The 18,592-nt window shown below is 43.6% G+C and overlaps 1 protein-coding gene across 27 annotated transcripts in view; it reads left to right on the forward strand.

Annotated features, from left to right (window-relative positions):
• Window positions 1–18,592, forward strand: part of DENND1A (DENN domain containing 1A) — a 495,329-nt gene that overhangs the window by 296,677 nt on the left and 180,060 nt on the right. For 23 of the 27 annotated variants that reach the window (XM_072748692.1, XM_072748673.1, XM_072748682.1 and 20 more), the window contains one exon: window positions 16,265–16,366. The exons of the other annotated variants lie outside the window; for them this stretch is intronic. In XM_072748692.1, the coding sequence (XP_072604793.1) occupies window positions 16,265–16,366 (102 nt within the window). The remainder of the gene's footprint in view (window positions 1–16,264; window positions 16,367–18,592) is intronic. 27 annotated transcript variants of the gene reach the window in all.

Here is an 18,592-nt window from a genome sequence, read left to right on the forward strand (position 1 = left end):
AGTAAAATTTAAATGATATTATTTATCTCAGGGTGTTGTGAGAATTTAGTGATACAATGAACGTATCACTTTTGAAGAGCTTTTGAAAAATACTATCCCAAACATTCTTTGCAGTTAGGAGCATGTTTAAATTGCTTGCTGGTGCTTGCTTTATTATATAAAGAAGAAGGTAGTTGGACAGTAGCTTGGTCTTGCTGGAATTTCCTTAGCATTCAATTTGTTACCATGCAGAATATCATAGGTAAGTCCCTGTCACATGCACAGCATTGAGTGATGGCCCAGCAGCTCTGTTCAACCTAGGACCTGAAGGAGCTCCTGGATTTCACCTGATGGGCTTCCCCTGGAAGCTCTCTCCTCTTCACAGTGCTGTCTACTTTTAAAATGAGTGTGAGTCTTAAATGTCACTTATCCTAATATTAGAATTAGTTAATATAAAACAATTTAAAGCTCTAGTAGTAATTTATGTAATCAAAGGAAACAAGTACTTCTGGATGATTTAAGTATCTCTTGCAGTCAGTACATTTTCAGTATAATTTGTTGTGACTGAAATGTTCTCTTGTGAGATGAGATAAGCCTCTGTTATAGATTAGAAAAACTGAGTAATTTATGAGGGAGAATCCCAGTAGAAAATGTGAAACCATCATTGATGCTCTTGTTTGCCAATTTTCCTATCATCACTTAGCCAGTCATTATATGTAAGTTCCGCTTAGCAATGGGAAAACTGACTTCAAAGAAAATTTAGTTTATAAACTGTTACTGAGAGAAGCATGAACTAATCAAAATCCTGTCAGATTATAAGAAAAGGAGCAGCACGCAGGGAGGCTGTGTGGAAAGGACTCTCAGGCTCTAGAGTTAGGCGGCTCTGGGTTCAAATTCTAGCCCTAATTAATGGTCTAGTTAGAATCCAGGTAACTTTAGACGAGCCAAGAGGTCAGTTTGGCAGAGGGTGGGGAGAGTATTATTCCTGCACCACACAGTTAGACTATTCCATACAAAAGAATTATTGTCTTCTTTAGAGATAAAGAGGTGCCTACTGGAGGGGCACCTGGGTGACTCAGTCCGTTAAGCATCTGACTCTTGATTTCAGCTCAGGTCATGATCTGGGGGTCCCAGAATCTATCTCTGCACTCAGCGGGGAGAATCCTGAGATTCTCTCTCTCTCCCTCTCCTCCTGCCCCTCCCCACCCCCTGCTCGCACTCTCAATCTCTCTCAAATAAATAAACACATCTTTTAAAAAGAGGGATCCCTGGGTGGCTCAGCGGTTTGGTGCCTGCCTTTGGCCCAGGGTGCAATCCTGGAGTCCTGGGATCGAGTCCCACGTCGGGCTTCCTGCATGGAGCCTGCTTCTCCCTCTGCCTGTGTCTCTGCCTCTCTCTCTCTCTCTCATGAATAAATAAATAAATAAATAAATAAATAAATAAATAAATAAATAAATAAATCTTTAAAAAAATAAAAAGAGAGAGGCCTATTAGAAATATCTAATGACATCAACCATTGAATGAGAGTCTATCAGTGTACATGGCACTTTAGCCATAGCATTCCTGTGAAGGAAGTGTAGGTTTTGCAGATGGGATGTTATGGTTTCTCTTTGAGCCCCAGATGCCTCGCTTTTAAATGGGTAGATTCCCCCACTTCATAGGAGTTTTTAATGAGTAAGTGAGGGAATTGATACCTGACACATGGTAGGTGCCAAATAAATGGAAGTGACTATATGTGTATCAGTATTGCATCATTAGAAGGCATCTACCTAAGATTGACTTTCCCCTCTCTCAGCCTCCTTTTGTATTTTTTAGTGAGTGACTTTTTCTAAATTGACATTAACTCAAAGGCACTTTTAACTGAGCATAGCCACATGGGACTGGTGGCTTCTTTTCATAAAGTCCTTACAAGCGATAAGGGGCAGGGCCGTTGTGGGAGCTCAGAGACCAGCCGCGTGGTGATTGAAGAGCCATACCCTTGGCCTAGGCAGATCTTACTTGGAATCTGGGCACATGTGGTTTTGCTTAACACCATGCTTCACAGACTCATGGTCCGGGTTTGTGACCATCAGGCATTTGTTGTTGATAGGTGAGGTCACCACAGTAGGGGTGTTTGTCAACCAAATTAAACTTCCTCTTAATGACCTAAAATAATTGATTCGGAAGGCCTTTAAATGGACCACAGCAATGTGTAACCAAGCTGAAATCTGCACAGATTAATGCATGTTATTGTTTTTGCTTCTTGGGGGAGGTTATGGATAGACCATAGGCTTTTGGGGCAGGCAGCGAGCCTAAGTTTGAATCTGAGCTTCACCATTTGTCTGCATGGCATATGAACGAGCCATTGAACTGTGCGTGTGTGCCTCACCATCTGCGAAATGGGGCACCTGCCTTAAAGTGATGACAGTTAGAAATAATGTGACCGAAGTTCCATGCACATTAGTAGACGCTCATGCAGTGGTAGAGATTATTGTTAATAAAGTATTCCCACTAGGCATCTCTGAGGAAGATAGCTTAGTAATAACTTTGTACAAAGTGGTCAAACTCTGATGTAGTAACTGTACCTTTTTTTTCACCCTGCTAAACTGATTTCTCCATAAACTGCTTTCCGTACTAAACTTAAACACCCATAGAGAAAAGTGTGACTAAAATTGGAGTCTGTAAACCTCTCTTTACATATTGTTTGATTCTCAGCTGATTTCAAAATGAATTTAAAGTTGAGTATTTAAGATCTGTGCCATGCAGACTACAGAAGGAGTGAGTTTTTTCTTGCTTTTGGATCCAGACATTAATGACCTAAGCTCTGGCCTTTGCAGTTAGAGTGGGGCTACTGTGTTATGTTGTTAGAAATAAAGGCACTGGCTCAGGGCTTTTCCTAAGCTTGATCAACAGTGGTGCTAAAGTTTGCTTTTGTGTTTGGAAGTTATCAGTATCCCACAGAATGGTTTATGTGTCCTGCCTAAAATCCTTCCCTCCATACACCCAAATATCTGACAAAAACTAAAAGCTGCAGGCTGGGGCTACCCAGGGTCCTGGACATATCTTTAACCAAATATGATATCTGTTAAGCCTTGGCATCAATTGTTTTGAATGATTCACTGGTAATAAACTTATATCCTCTTCGGCATTTTATTGCAAATATTTTGTACTGACCGAATGGGTTAAATTATGAAGCTTGATAAGTACATATGCACATTACCCATCCCTAGCTTTAAAAGAAAAAAAAGGAAGAAAAAGATAGCTATGAGTTTGGAAGTCATCCCAATTTTTAAAAATAAGAGAATTTGGACATTTTGGCATATGGGGCTTTTTAAATGAAATTTCATGGAACTGAAAACAGTCAATTTTAGGTTTCCAAAAATTGTTTTGATTTTCATTGGTATAAATTTGCTGCACATGGTTTTAGGGAAGTTCTGAGAGATGCATTTGGGACTTCGGGGTTGATTTTTTTTTTTTTTTTTTTGAGATTTGTGATTTATTTTTAAAAGGTGATTTTTTACCCCCCAACTCAAAGTATAAATCGGAGGAGACAGAGTTCCATTTCTAGGACAGCTTTTTTGTAATGACATCGTTAAACATTGCCAAACCTCTGGACTTGGGCTGAATTATTGAGCATCATTTCGGCACCATTTGGACACTGCACAGCAGAGTCCTCTTCCCCCATCTGAGTTAGAATCTCGAGGCCAAGTGATTTGGGCCATTCCATTAGCAGCAGCTGCTGGTGATAAGCACTGTGAGAGTCACCTGTGTAGGGTCAGGCTTATTGCACATCAAGGTTCGGCAGTTTCGGAAGAGAGGGAAGATGCCCAGGAGGGGGCTCCAGGCCACCTGCTGTGCCAGGATCAAAGGGTTGAAAGGTCAGAGGGCGCAGCTCCCTTAACCATATCTGTCTGTGCAATAGCTATTTCAGATTGTAAATCTTGGCGATTTCATTAAGTCCTCCTGGCTGCTACTAGGGGCATTGAAATAATAAAATTTTATATCTGTTGCCTTTCCTGCCTCTGGCAGCCAGGCTGATACATTCTCTGCAAAATGGGGTGTCCTTATGAAAACCTTTCCTGAAATGATCAGAGGAGCCCTAATGAAGCTTCACATTGGGAAGTTGGGGTTCACAGAATCTCATCCTTTGGAATAGTTTTTTTAAAAAAACACACAAACCATTTAACAGCCTTTGTGGTTTATGTAACACCTCTTTTCTGAAAAGCAGGTCACCAAAATATTACATATTGCTAAATGCTTAATCTTACACAGAGGTGGAAAGGTGTGCTTTCTTGGTGCTGCTGCTTTATTAAATAGTCCGTTCTGAGGATTTCAGGGCCCATCCTCTTGGGCCGCCCCAAGCCACTATATAGATTCTACTTCCCACTCAGCAGACCTTTTGGGTGTTTTTATAGACATGTCTCCTGAATATGATTTTCCAAACACTTTTCCTAGATCTTAAAGTTGTTATGGACCTTTAGGGCTCCTTGACTCTTGGGCAAGACAAATCACAGTAATCGCTGCCCCTTTACTGCCCATATGTTTAAGACCCCCTGTAGTTTGTTTGAAAAGTTAAGAGATTTTCACAGTGAAGGTGCCATTTCTGAAATTTAAAGTGTTCCTTTTCACCGGGAGATAAGTTCACTCTGATTAAGTCCGTAATTCTCACTAAGCCATGTTTATGGGGGCAATAAACAATGTTTCAGCGTGCTTGTTAAATTGGGTTTCCAACCTCTCCACTCTTTAAAAATTGACATTTCAAATAAAAGGCAGGTGGAGATAGGAGTCCGGGTTTTCTGTGCCTAGTGATGCATGAATGATGGTAAGTGGCAGTTGTGTGGGAGGAATGAGGCCCTATTTATGGAGGGTGACCCAAACCATTTTGGGACTAGGGAATCAAGATCCCCTTAAACCCCCAGTGAAATCCTTAAATTCCAGTTTCATCGTTTCAAAGTGGATGGATACTGTTTTTGAAATACTGCCAGCCACATTACACACATTATTTAATTTTGACTAGGCAGTACTCCAGTAGTGGTGGCCCTGTTTTACAGATGATGAGATTTGGGCCCAGAGAGGTTAAGTAAGTTGTCCAGAGTCACATAGCTAATAATTACAGAACCAAAATTCAAACCCAATTGTTTCATTGTGTGAAGTGCTTTAGTACATACAAAGGAAAAATATACTGAGCCAGCTCTTAGGGTCTGTTTGCTGTTAGGTGTCTGGCCTCTGATAAGCCTATCCAGAGGTTACAAAATAAATCTGTGACCTAGTCACTGTCCTTGGTATTTGCTAAGCTGAGAATGTAAAAGGACTACACAGACAGGAGAGGTCCTTGGTATTTGCTAAGCTGAGAATGTAAAAGGACTACACAGACAGGAGAGGTCCTTGGTATTTGCTAAGCTAAGAATGTAAAAGGACTACACAGATAGGAGAAGGAGACCCCCAGGCTTTGGGGCGGGAAGTCCCAAGCTCAAGTCCTACCTATGTTACTACACTGGGACCTGGGGCAGGAGCTTCAGGCTTCTCTTCTGTAAAAAGGGGATAATAATGCCTGTTCCATCAGGTTGCTTTGAAGATCAGATGATGTATTTTAAAATAAAAGTATTTAAAAACCCTGTAGTACTTTATAGATGACAATAATGTTATTGTAATATCTGTGAATATAGTAAGGTTAAAACAGTCATTTTAAAGGAAAAGTGACAAGGATACATGAAACAGCTGGAAACATCACTAAACAAGTTGTGGTTTTTTGCGTGTTTTGTTTTATTTTATTTTGTTTTTTTTTTATTGGTTTTATTTGGTTTTTTATTTGGTTTTATTTATTTTATTTTATTTTATTTTGGTTTTTTTGAGGGCCTAATCATATATGGTCCATTGTGCTGGGCACTTAGGATTTTGAGAAGGCAACTTGCTGTGGAATAGGAATAATCAGGAAGGTTTTACAGAAGAGCATGGCCTTGTGCAATAAAGATAATCATACTGATCTAGGTCTGGGCCATCTTCACATCTCACCGAGGGCTCCACCAGTCCATCTCTCATTTATGCTTTACAACAGACCTTCCTTGTCTTCTTGTTACACATGAGAAAACTGAGTCTCCAGCATGAAGAAGGTGCTTCAGCCTGAGGCAGGACACCACCACCACAAGGGTGGACTTGTACAGTGAGCTGCTGGGAGAGCTAGCAGAACTAGGCTCTCATCGAGGTTGTTGGCACTGGCTGATGTGCCGTACAGCCGGCCCCCTAGGAAACACATGCCCTACTTAATCTTTCATCTTCTCAATAATCCTGAAGGTAAGGATGGTGGCTCCCATTTCACAGAGAAGACAACTGAAGACTGAGAAGGTAAAGTGCCTTCCCTGACATTGCCTAGCTAGTGTGTGAAAAAGCTAGGACACCACCCTGGGGGCCTTTCTGACCTTAGGCCCTGCATCATCCAGCAGAGACAGTTGTTCAAGTTCCATATGAATGGAGATATTCTCTCCCACTTTATGTTCCTCTGCCTTTTTTTAGGCCATTTGGTGAGAGTGTACCCCACCACTCCCTATCCACGCACTCCCCATAAGCAGGCCAGGCGAGGGCTTCTTCATTTCAGAGAACCCATTTCATGCTCTGGCTGGCTGGCCTTAAACCCTAGCATCAAGTTGGCGTGAATGACCGACTGACACATGGCTGAATGGGTAAATGAACGAATGAATGAATGAAGGTGTGTCCGATGTATAGACAATCAGGAAAGGAAAAATAGCCCATTGAAGAAATAGCTCCATGCTGCCCTGGGTTAAAAATCTCTGGACTCGTTAATAAGAGTCAGTGCTTATTACCTTGTGAGGAGTGGATTTGGCCTGACCTGTGAGGGGCTGGTACCACTTCCCTCTCTCATCAAGCTTCTGTTTCTGTTTAAAGCACCCTGGGAAATTCCAGCGGTATTTTCAGGGGTCCTCTGAACTGGTGGGCTTAGATTTTTAATTTTGCGGAGCAGGAAGGAGCAAATCAGTGACTCCTGGCTCCAAAGAGAAACCATGACGTTTATCAAGTGCTTGGCAGCTCAGTGACCTCTGGGGCCCAAGGAAGGAAAGAGAATGTCACTCTCCCCTCTGCGTGCATCCAAGATTTCAGGAGGGAATAGAGTTGAGAATACCTGAAGAGTTGCCTTTCCTCTTCTTGTCCTTTCCACTTTTCCTCTTTTTTCTCTTTCCTTCCTTCCTAGGAGGCCACCAGCTCCATGCTGTTCTTTGTTATGTGCTCATATGTATGCGCATGCATTTGAGCACATTTTGTATGTGCCGTATAGTGGAAAGAACATCGGCACGTGGAACCCAGATTCAGATCCTTTCTCTGACAAACACCAGTTGTAAGAACAGGGGCAAACTATTTAATCTCTTTAGCCTCAGTTTCTTCATCTGTCAAATGGGTATGATATTCTGTAAAAAATCCTCCCCCTTGGGAATTTTAATGGGGTCTGGGCCAACCAACAAACTACTGAAGGGCTTAATTCTTCTAGGAGGTGTTTAACAAACATCTGTTAAATTACAGTTCTGTATGTTTGTTGATTGAGACAGCGTGTCAGAATAATACGATGCATTGGGTAACTGAGTGGTGTTGTTCAACAGGGTTCATTGTGTAGCTCCACTGCTTCTAAGCCAGAGGACTTTGGAAAAGCTATTTTACCTCTCTGATCCTCAATTTCCTTCTCTCCACAGGAGTGTCGTGGGGATTACATTATATGGTACTCATTAATGAGTTGGGCATGGGAGAAACACACCAGCTAGTAGCTATCACGTTGTTGTTCTAAGAGTCCATAAGGTGAGGGACGCAGAGCATGTACCCCATCCCTGGCCCATGCAGGCCCCATCAACCTAGTGGTGGCTTGGCCCATCAGGAGGAGAGTTAGCCTAAGAGGACATGCATGAACCCAGCAGCAGTCGTTTAGCATAAAATTTGGATTAACACAGTATTATGATGTAAGAGCCATATTCTCTATCTTTCAAAATTAAAACAGCTGCTGAGAAGTCAGACTTAAGGGAGACCTAATGGCAACACCCATGTCAGTGTGCCTCTCTCACAGAGGTTTGAAGACTAAATTTTCTTTGAACCAAAGCAAAGCATTTTGTGGGTGTGATAATGCTCTGATTCAGGAAGGTGCTGCATCCTCTTGAAATAAGATGTCCTTGCTGGCAGTCGGTCTGGACCTATCCCCTTTCCTTGATGGTCTAGTTGCTGGTCTCAGACGTGCTACTTCAGCCATGGGATAGGGAGCCTGTGGTCAAGGCCAGTGCCCTGGACAGATGGAAGGGAACATGGCCATGTAGGTGCCAAGTAAATATTTCTATTTTTTTTTCCTTGTTAATCTTCTCACAACACTCTGTTATATGTGGTGATGGCCCCATTACATAGATGAAGAAACTGAGGTTAGGCTAGATTTAAATAACCTGCCCTGGGTCCTCTGAGCAAGAATGAAAGATAAAAAGCCAAAGCCCAAGCAATCTGACTCATGCTGCTTCTACTCAGTCCTGCTGTTCCCCCAAAACAAGTGGACACAGGACCACATGGGTCTCTCAGAAGCTACCCAGATAATGTTGCTGCTTTGATCTTCACTGGAGAGGCAACAGGACAGATTGAAGAAGTAACATGTGCCTTGGAAGTGTCCACCTTTGCAGATAGATTTTTCCGACTGTGAAATACATTCTAGAGTGAATTTTTTGTCAAAATAATTATCCTTACATTGTTTTTCATAATAATAATTATCATAAATACCAGGCATTTATTATATACCAAACGTTATCCCAAGTGTTTATACATATTTTGACTCATTTAATCACCATAACAAACCAGTGAAGTCCATGATACTACTTTTTGTATACATACTATTGAAGTATGAGATTTCTAAGGCAAAGTGCACTCACCCTAAGTGCACAGCAAGATTAGTAACCCATGTGACCACCAGATCGAGAAACAAGATATTACCAGTCCCCTAAAAGCCCCTCTTGTGTCGTTTTGTAATCATTCGCCATCTGACCCAAAGATAGCCATCATCCCAAGGGTTAGTACTATTTTAATCTCATGGAACCAATGAGGAAACTGAGGCACAGGGAGGTTAAAAGGTGTGCACAAGGGAGCACAGTTATTACTGGCAGAGTTGGGAATTTAGACTTGGGCAGTGTGGCTCCAGAGAATGTGCTCATATCCCTGAGACGTAGGTAGGAAAAGAACACTAGATTGGTGGTGGTTTCAGTTTTAATAGCACAAAATCATAATAGTGCAGTCTTAACAGCTTATACCTTTGGTCTGAAAATCAGTTTAAATTCTTACAGTCTTGGAACCATAATCCTTTTTATTGGCATAACTTTCAAATTACAAGGATAGAAACTCACTTCGTAGCGTCCCATTTATTGCTCACTTACTGTAGTCAGGTACAGTGTTAAATTCTTTCCACGCATTATATCACTTAACCCTCACAATACAGCTGTGCAGTAGGTAGTATTATCCCCATTTTATAGATAAGAAAATTGAGACTCTGAAGTAAAGAGTTTACTGGAAGTTACACAGTCATGGAGGCAAGGCTTGAATCTGGCTGTTTCATTCCAGAGCCCACAGTTTTAACTGCCATGATAACTCCTATCTTACTATCTGTGTCAACTGTGAATTAATTCTACACTAATTAATCATGATAATTTTACATGATTATCATTGCCATCATTATTCTTACTCTCATTACACTTCCTTGAGCAAACTCCATTTTGCTTACTTTGGGCTTCTGTTGTCTATTTGGGCTTACGTTGACATCTGCTTCCAGGCTGGCCTCCCAGCAGAGTGAATCCAGCCACAATATTCCATTCATTCTCTAGTTAATAAGCATTTGTCCTGTGTCAGGCACTGTGCTGGGCACTGGAGAGGCAGAGACAAATATACCCTCCTGGCTCTGCCCTGATGATGATCCTACTGGAGGGACGATAAAAAGATGTCCTGCATGCTGGCACATTTACTCCGTGCATGCTGCCTCACTGACCTCCATCCTAGAAAGGGAGCCCAGAGCTCAGCTGAGGAGACTGATATTGGAGCTGGGCCCCTGTTCCTCCAGCTTTCCTCCCCATCTAGCTCCCAGCCTCTTCAGCCAGGGGAGCATCACATGCTTCTGACCACTCTTTGAATCCACTGGATTACACTGCCATTGCAAACCCTTGCTCTTTATCTTATGGGCTGGTTCTGAGTCTTCCGTTTTGTCATTAGCTGCCCAGTCCCCTCCCTGGACAGGCAGAGTCACCCCCTTCTGTGGGGGCGGGGGGCATGGGTATTGGTGTGGTTTGAACTAGTGTTGCTGTTTTATATGTTAGGGGAGGAAATTCATTGTTTTCATATGACCAGTTTTAGAAAGTAAGGCTCAATAAAGTCTTGGTTGCAGGGGAAACACCAAAGGTAGATGATTCTCAGACTCCATTTTTGTGTAGAGAAGTATATCAGGATCTCTAGGGGCATTGGATTTTTATGTTTATCCTAAGAGGGCATAAGTGGAAAAAGCAAAGTTAAAAAAAAAAAAATCCTGAGCTAGATAAAAGAAAGAAGCAGGAAGTCAAACTCAGTGTAAATCTGAATGTGCCAGGGACAAATTACCTTGCTGTGTGGCATTCATTTACCATCCGTGCATTGTTAATTCTTTACTATCTATTGTGATTTTATTCCATGTTCTGGACACAGTAGTAATGTGTTTATCAACTTCATTGGGATACAATTTATGTACAAACCATCCGTTTAAAGCATACAATTTAATGAATTTTGATAGTTGCATACATTCATGAAAACCACTGCCACCACAATAAAGATAGAACATTCCCCCCACTCTCAAAAAATTGTTCTTTTTTTATTTAACAAAATAAAGCTCACTTATATTCAGCTTCTCATGTGCCAGGCACCACTGTACTACTTAAAAATGTTAACCCATTTAATCCTCATCACAAGTCTGTGAGGGAGGCACTGTTGTCTGCCCCTATAAAGGACAACAGTAGGACATAGAGAGATGGAGTGAAATGTCCAAGTTTGCACACCGGGTAAGTGTTAGAACTCACAGACTGGCTTCCAGATCCTGTGCTCTTTACCTCTCAGCTCTACTGCCTCTCATTCATTCATTCATTCATTCAGGAATTGCCAACTGGAGCCAGGTGTTGGGGTTAGGAGCTCATGGTACAGAGATAGGTCTTACTACCCCCAAGAAGCCCACAGACTAGGGGAGGAATCAAATACCTAAAGAAATAACTCAGTTGGCATGTTATTCTGGTTGTGGGAATGACAGGGGAGCACAAGGAAAGGCAGACTTAGCTGAGGCCTCCTGAAGTAAGGTTGGCTAAACTTGGCTGAGTTCTCAGGAACCATCAAAGGAGAGGGGACAGACAGGCAAGCAGGAGAGGCACTGTTGGTTCAATGTTTGTGAGTGTGTCCTGGGCATCATGCTAACTCTACATAGGTTTGCTTAGCTTATCCTCACAGCAACTCTGTGAGGGGGTACTGTCTTGATCCCCATTTCATAGGTGAAAATCTAGAGGATCTATGAGGTTGAGCAAATTGCCTTAAAGCAGCACTCAAGGTGGGAGAAGGGGTGCAAATCTTAGGTGAAGAAGCCTGTATTCAAGCCCATAACCTCTCAGCTTCCCTGACCACCCCCATACAACGATGCTTCCCTTCCCTGTCCTGAAAGGCTGGGGTCAGGCTAAAGTCTGCCTGTGACAAAGCATAAAGAGAAAAGACATTTTTGATTAACAATATTTATGGGAAGATGCCATTTTTGTGTGTTTCTCTGTGCAAGAAATGCCATTTGGAAAGTCGGTGTGCATGTCAGTATTTTTTTTTTTTATTCATTCTGAGAAAAAGCCTATAGAGTCTGGTGGGGGGAGGGTTTGCAGCTGGCAGGAGCTTTGGCATATGTTGTAACTAAAATGAGAGGGAATGTGTTGGTGGGACAAGCTACCGGAGAGCTGTCTCGGTGTGCTGCGGTACTAGTAAGTGTTTTAATTGGGTAGGGTTTTTGGAGGACTATTTTGACATCTGCTCGTGTCTTTGCTGATTTTTCTTCACTTAGAGTAGGAAACACAAGCTGTGGATAAAATGACTTTAAAATAATTGGAAGTAAAGATATCTCCCTCAAAGTCGAATTTGAGAGGGACACTTTTTAAGAAGTGGAAAGTAAATTCCACTTCTAGGAATCCATCCTAAAGAACAAGGCTTTATGCCTACAAATTTCATGACAATATTATATATAAAAATTTCTTTAAAACTGGAAATAACAGCCAACAGGATGGGCTCAGTTAAGTTTGTTTCCATGAAATGGAACACTTTGTGGCAATTAGTAATGACCTTTACAAAGTTTTTAATGAAATGGAGCATTTGTATATTGTAATAAATGAGGAAATCAGAAAGAAATATTAAGAATTATTTCAACTGTATTTTAAAAAGTAGGGATTGGGGTTGCAAGGTTATGGAGGGAAACATCAAAATATTGTCTCCAGACAGAGGGATGAAAATAACTATAATTTCTTTCTCTGAATTTTTTGTCCATCCCTTTTTTATTTTTAACAGGAATATGTGATTTTTAGGATACAAAAGGCAAGAGTTACTTTGTGGAAGAAAAAGCTGGCCCCAAGAGGGTTCCTATAGTTTCATGCCTACAGGTATTTGTTCTCAGGTCTGAGCAATTGGATTTGGGATGTCTTCAGAAATAGTTGGGCTTTTGAGTCAGAGTGGGTTCACAAGTCAGCTCTGCTCTTCACTAGTGATGTGATTTGAGGCAGCCTATTCGACATCTCGAGGCCTTATTTTCTCATCCCTACCCACGGGGACGGTCCTGTCTCCCTCGTAGTGTGGTTGCGATTAAATGAACTGGCACTCAGTCATGGTCCAGCTTCCTCCTCCACCAACACCTCCCACCGCCACCCCCCATTGGAAGGCTTTTGTGGGGTTGGGCTTTTGTTTTTGGGGGAGGCTGATTGGCCTTTCTTCGTTGCCTCTGTTTCCTCAAGCCTTTCAGGGATCAGGCACCATCCGGCCGAGCTGGCCTCCAATTCCCTCCTTGGGAACACTGAGCTTCAAGAAGGCGCTTGAGTCTCCGCCAGCCCCTTTGGAAGAGGCCTTGCTGCCAGGAGGGCAGCATTGTCCTATAAGAGGAAACTGTGCCGCCCCAGCTCCTGCCTGGAGCCTGGTGCTTTGGCATTTCGGTTACTAAGGGGACCCTGGCCTGCTAAGTCAGAAAAAAAGGGCCAGGTTTTTTCCTCTTCTTCAGCCTGCTACCATTGTTGAAAAAGTAAACACTCCACGCAGCTTAACCGGCAAGTCCTCCAGCCAGGAGTGGGAAGAAATCAAAAGCCTGTTCCAGCCCAGGCCATGGAGAGCCCACAAGGGCTGGTCTGTGCTGCTGGGGCCTCACTGGGAACACAGAAACAACACCCGATTCTGGTCCAGAATCAACATCCCTCTTACTGGGCCTTTCAGCCTCTGAGGCTTCTCTCCAGTGGCCAGGCCCCCTGCCCTCCTGTTTGGGGCTATTTAGAAGGTCAGCCAAGGCAGAATAGGCAACTCTGGGGTGCAGCGGCCATCCAGTCCTGGAGTCCCCTGCTGAGTTATGGTGTTCCTTATGGCCCATTCTCCACTTCCATCTCTGGTGTCTCGGCTTTTGAGGTGAGAGCCCATTAGCTACTGAGAAGGGGCCAGAGGGCTTTTGCCCTTTGGCCATTGGCACTGCAGCTTTCAGACTTGCTGTGGCTGATGTGTGAATTATGAAAGTAAAAATAATAGCTACTGTTTATAAATCCTGTGTGTCTCGCACTGTGTGCCTGTTGCTTCTCCCATCTTCACAGCAGCCCAGGGGATAGGGGGTAAGGATGGTGGTGGTCGCAGTTATCTTACCAGTTTCACAAAGTCACTGAAGAGTAGCCACGTAACCTGAGGTGAGCCATTTCACCTCTCCGAGCCTGTGTCTTATTCCTGCAATGGGAATGGTGATACTTAGTCTCCAGCTAAGTGGTTGAATCTGAAAGGATCTATGTGAACTCTGCCTGGTGATGTGAGTGACAAGGATATTTGTTAAGTCTGTTTGTGTGACTTCCTGCCAGCACACTGCTAAGTGTTTAACTGACTGGGCTGAGACATGAGGCAGCAAAAGAGCCCTGGACAGTTCACCAGGAGTCTTACGGATCTCATCTGAAAAGTAGGGATTGTGCTTTGTGAAACACTAGTGATCTGTATTATGATTGAGGCTATTTGCTGATAGCTTTTTACCCTGTAAATAAGGCAGCCCATTAATGTGAGTGTTGGGGTTTGGAGGACAAAATACGCTTGTAAGGAGGCAACCTTATCCCTTCTGTGCAGCTCTCAGCCCATAGTGAGCACTTAAGAAATGTTGATGAAGGGGTTGAGAGGTTTGTGGGCCAGCTTCTGGTGGCTTGGAAAACTCAGTAACAAAAGGAGTTTGAAGCTCCTAGGTGTGTTCAGTGGGAGGGACCCAGGAATCTGCCACCTGGGACCATTTCAACCATAGGAGGCTTATGGCCAGCTCAGCTCCACCTTCCTGCTGGGAGGAATCATCGCAAAATGTTTTGTCCTAGAGACTGCCGTTTGAGAGAACAAGCATCAGCCAGTATTACTAAGCCCTTACCAAGTGCCTATCATTTTGTCGGGTGCTGGTTATCATGCAGTGGAGAGCCAAACGGGTGAGCCCCTGAAGGAGCCCACACCCCAACAGAGGAAAGCAGGCAGGCAGAGCGGTGCTGGGGCTCAATGACAAGGGCTATATGGAGGTCAGTCTCACTGAGAGTGTCTGATGACAAGGAGGCTGATGCTGCGATGCCATGGGAACATGGCTGTAGAGGCGGCCAGTGCTGTTACCTCTGCCCCTTACCTCACCTCTCTGAGCCTCCTTTTTCTTTAGGTATATAAAATGAGTGTAATAACATGCAGTTTGCAGATTTGGTAAGAATGAAATGAGACACAGTACAAAACACCAGTAGGCTTCTAGTTTATATTATATTATTCCAAATTATAATTGTGTATTTCCAGGACATTGGCTTTAGCAACCATCAGAATGATCCAGCCACAACTCTAGGCTGGCTATCCACTTCTCTTAGATGAATTAGGAAAAGGTATCTCCTTCCTCCCACCGTCACCACCCTTGACCCAGATCTCAGCCCCATCTGGATGGCTGGGTGTCCTTGGGCAGTGCACATCTGTATGGTCATATGCAGCACCTCAGAGGGCAGCTAAAATTGATCCCTTATATATGGAAGGTGATCATATGTCTCACTGTATGTCTTTTGCCCTGGCATAGTATGTTGTCTTTCACACCCACAAGTATTCCAGTTTTGACCACAAATTGTAAGGTCTTTCTAATTATCTGGGGTCAACTGGGATAAAAATAACAGTTCTGAAGTTCTAGACTCTAAAGGAATGAGCTTTGGTATTTGAGAGGAGAAGAAGGTTTGAATGAGGTTGGGAGTGGTGGGTGAGCAGGAGAAAAATGGAGATGGATTCCAGTAGTGGGTGAATAGTGTGATTAAAAATTAAAAACTCTGGCTACTCATACTTCTACAGACTTTGGAGAGTTGTTCCCAGATGGTGGACAATTCCTTTCTCTATTTTCTATGTATCCCTTTCTCCCCACACAGACATGTGCACCCAGTAAGCACATCTCTCTTACTCTCTCCATTTACAGTGCCAGTAGAATAATGACACATGGCCAAAGCCTCTGAGCTTTGATTCACTAGCTGGGTTTTTCTATGGAAAATGGGACCAAACTGAAAGTGTGACCTTCTTACTTAATGTTTAAGGGCAATGTTAACATGTTAACGTTGGCCATATACCATATTCCATACCCAACAATGACAAGGTCCAAAAGAGAGATGGGCAAAATAGCTTTTGGTACATGAGAGGGGATGGATTGAAAATGGGTGTCATAAGGGCCTTGCTGAACTTTGGACTGCTGCTTCTACTGTTTAAAAAAAAGAAAATATAAGAAAAAAATAACATTGGAGTGTGAGGATCTCTTTTCCTAGCTGTGTGACCTGACCATGGTAACTTAGCTTCATCTCTGTGAAACCCTTTCCATTCCTGGGACTTGGGGATGACTATAAAGCTCATAGAGTTTTTGTGACAGTTAAAGAAATGTGAAGACATGTAAGAAATGTGAACCACCTAGCACCGGGCCTGCCACAGAATGAACCTCTGTCACTGTTCTTCCTTATGTCCCTTTCCCAGAGAGGGCCAGTAGAAGTATCTGTAGCCTCATGGTGCTTCAGTGATTTTTTTTTTTCTTTTGGAATTTTTTTCTTCGCAGAAAGTCAGAAACATGGCCCTGGATGATGTCGTGATCCTCAACGTGGACACCAACACCCTGGAAACTCCCTTCGATGACCTCCAGAGCCTCCCAAATGATGTGGTGGGTAATGAGCTCTTGAGTTGTGACTCCTGTGAGATGGGGGAGGGGACGTGGATGTGATTTTAGAGAAGGGAAAGGAGAGGAGGTGGCTGTGGTTGTCCTGTGGTCTCAGAACTGTGGTTTCTATCTGCTGTCTCTGCCCTCTTTGCCTTAGTGAAGAAAGCTGGAGGGTGGTTCAGTTTTTTAGTCTTTTTTTGCTCTTATAACTTGCATCTGGAGGGCTGAGAAGCAATTCCAGGGTCTAGTCAGCTCCTCTTTCTGTGGAAGCCGGGGTGTCTTGCCATCCCTCTCCAGCACATTTCCATGTCCAGAGACTCAGACAGCTTCCCCTGGGCTTCCCACTGCAGGGGTTCTGGGAGGCTTTCCATGTGAATGATGTGGGGCACTCCACATCTACATTTCTCTTCTGGACCATCATCAAGCAGCTGTTTTCCCATGTGGTATCTGCTGACAATTCTCTGAAGATGGCTCCATGTCCCATAAATCTTTGTTACCCTGGATCTAGCCGCATAGCAGGCTAGATCCTTTAGCAAAAGCAACTGGCTGCCACATTTGCTGCGTGAACACCTGACCACACACCAGTCTCAGTATTGCTACTCGGGCTGCCTCCTGGACAGCTGTTTGAAGTAGACCCAGTCTCCCCTTTGTCGATATGAATGAGGAGGATTGGGGCTCACTGGGAAATATGGTTTTGATGTTTCTGGTTTGACCTCCATGGCTCTGTCTGCTAGAAGATCTATAAAGTTATCCTGACTTCCAAACTGAAAGGAGTAGATGTTGCTGGCCATGTGTACTGACGTGGAATTGAGTCTGTGTTGCTGGGTTTCTGCCATGGCAGGTGGAGCTCCATTACTGCCAGGAGTCCCCGCGGCAGTTTGGGGTTAGCTATCTGGAAGAGGTTGCTGTTTGTTGATAAATGGTTTGCAATGGGATTTCAAACCCCTCCACTTTTAACTCAGTATAAGATTTGGGGGTCATTTGTGCTATATAAAGATGTTCCCATTTGTAGCCTAATTAAACAATGGCTGCCATTAACTGGCTTCCTCCAAGCTGAGCACTGTGCTAAGAGCTCATTATTGGCCTCTCATTTCCTCTTCACACAGCTGTGAGGAAGGTATTTTCCTAATTCCTACTTCACGCTCAAAGCTAGAAAGAAGAGGAGCCAGGAGGCAAACCCAACTCCAGAGAGCCACCAGGCTCCATTGCCTCTTGAGGGGCCTGCTGCATTCAGGGATCACATTCAGTAAGCATCAGAGCCCAATGGAGTAGGTGCTTTCTCCTCTCCCTATTGCAAGGGAGGAAAAGGCCTCCAAGAGCACATGACCATACGGCCAGCTGAGGCAGAGCTGAGATTCAACAACACCAAAGCCCAGTCTGCCTCCTCTTCTTGTACAGTGCCCTCCCTTCTGATTCAGAGAGATGGCAAACGCAGGGAAAATGAAAGGATCAGATATTGTGAGGCTTACTGCTCATGTCAGGACATGGTATGGGCTTGGGATCTTAGGGCCTACTGACCGTAGTTTTAGTTCTACTGGTCCAAAGAACATGTAGTTTCCACCCTGGTTCCCTTTAGGTGGAAGAGCTTTTCCTTTAAGCCATGAGCACCAGAGGTATGGACCCAAAGCTCCCAAGTGAATATGGTAAGAGAGTCTAGGAATGGCCAGGAGCCCTGGGGCAGCCCAGGATGAGTAACTGGTGGCTAAGAAACCATGGAGTAGGTAGACTGGTCCTATCTGCAGTGCTCTGACCCACTGCTGGGCATTAAGCAGCAAAGATGAAGCAGATCTAGTCCTTTCCTTCAAAGAGCAAAGTAGAGGGAAATGGATATGTAAATTACATCTATATCATGATATAGCATAATAGAGGCCACAAGGAAAGTAGGAATCAGGCACAGAAGGACCTGGGGATGACAAAATTTAGGAGACAGGTAATAGACGCTTCCTGAAGATGGTACAAAGATGCTTTTTAATTTTTTTTTTTTAGAGGGAAAGAGTATGCGCCCAAGTGCGAGCATACATATGCAAGTGGGTGAGAGAGGGGGAAGGGGGGGCGGAATCTTAAGCAGGCTGCATGTCCAGCACAGAGCCCTGATGTGGAGCTCAGTTTCATAACCCTGAGATCTTGACCTGAGCTGAATCAAGAGTTGAACTGCTTAACTGCCTGAGCCACCCAGGCATCCCCCTCAAGATGCTTTTTAAATGATCAATAAAGTGGTCTCAGGAAACC

The sequence above is a fragment of the Vulpes vulpes genome, chromosome 2 (assembly GCF_048418805.1).
Source record: "Vulpes vulpes isolate BD-2025 chromosome 2, VulVul3, whole genome shotgun sequence".
In the NCBI taxonomy this organism is placed as follows: Eukaryota; Metazoa; Chordata; class Mammalia; order Carnivora; family Canidae; genus Vulpes; species Vulpes vulpes.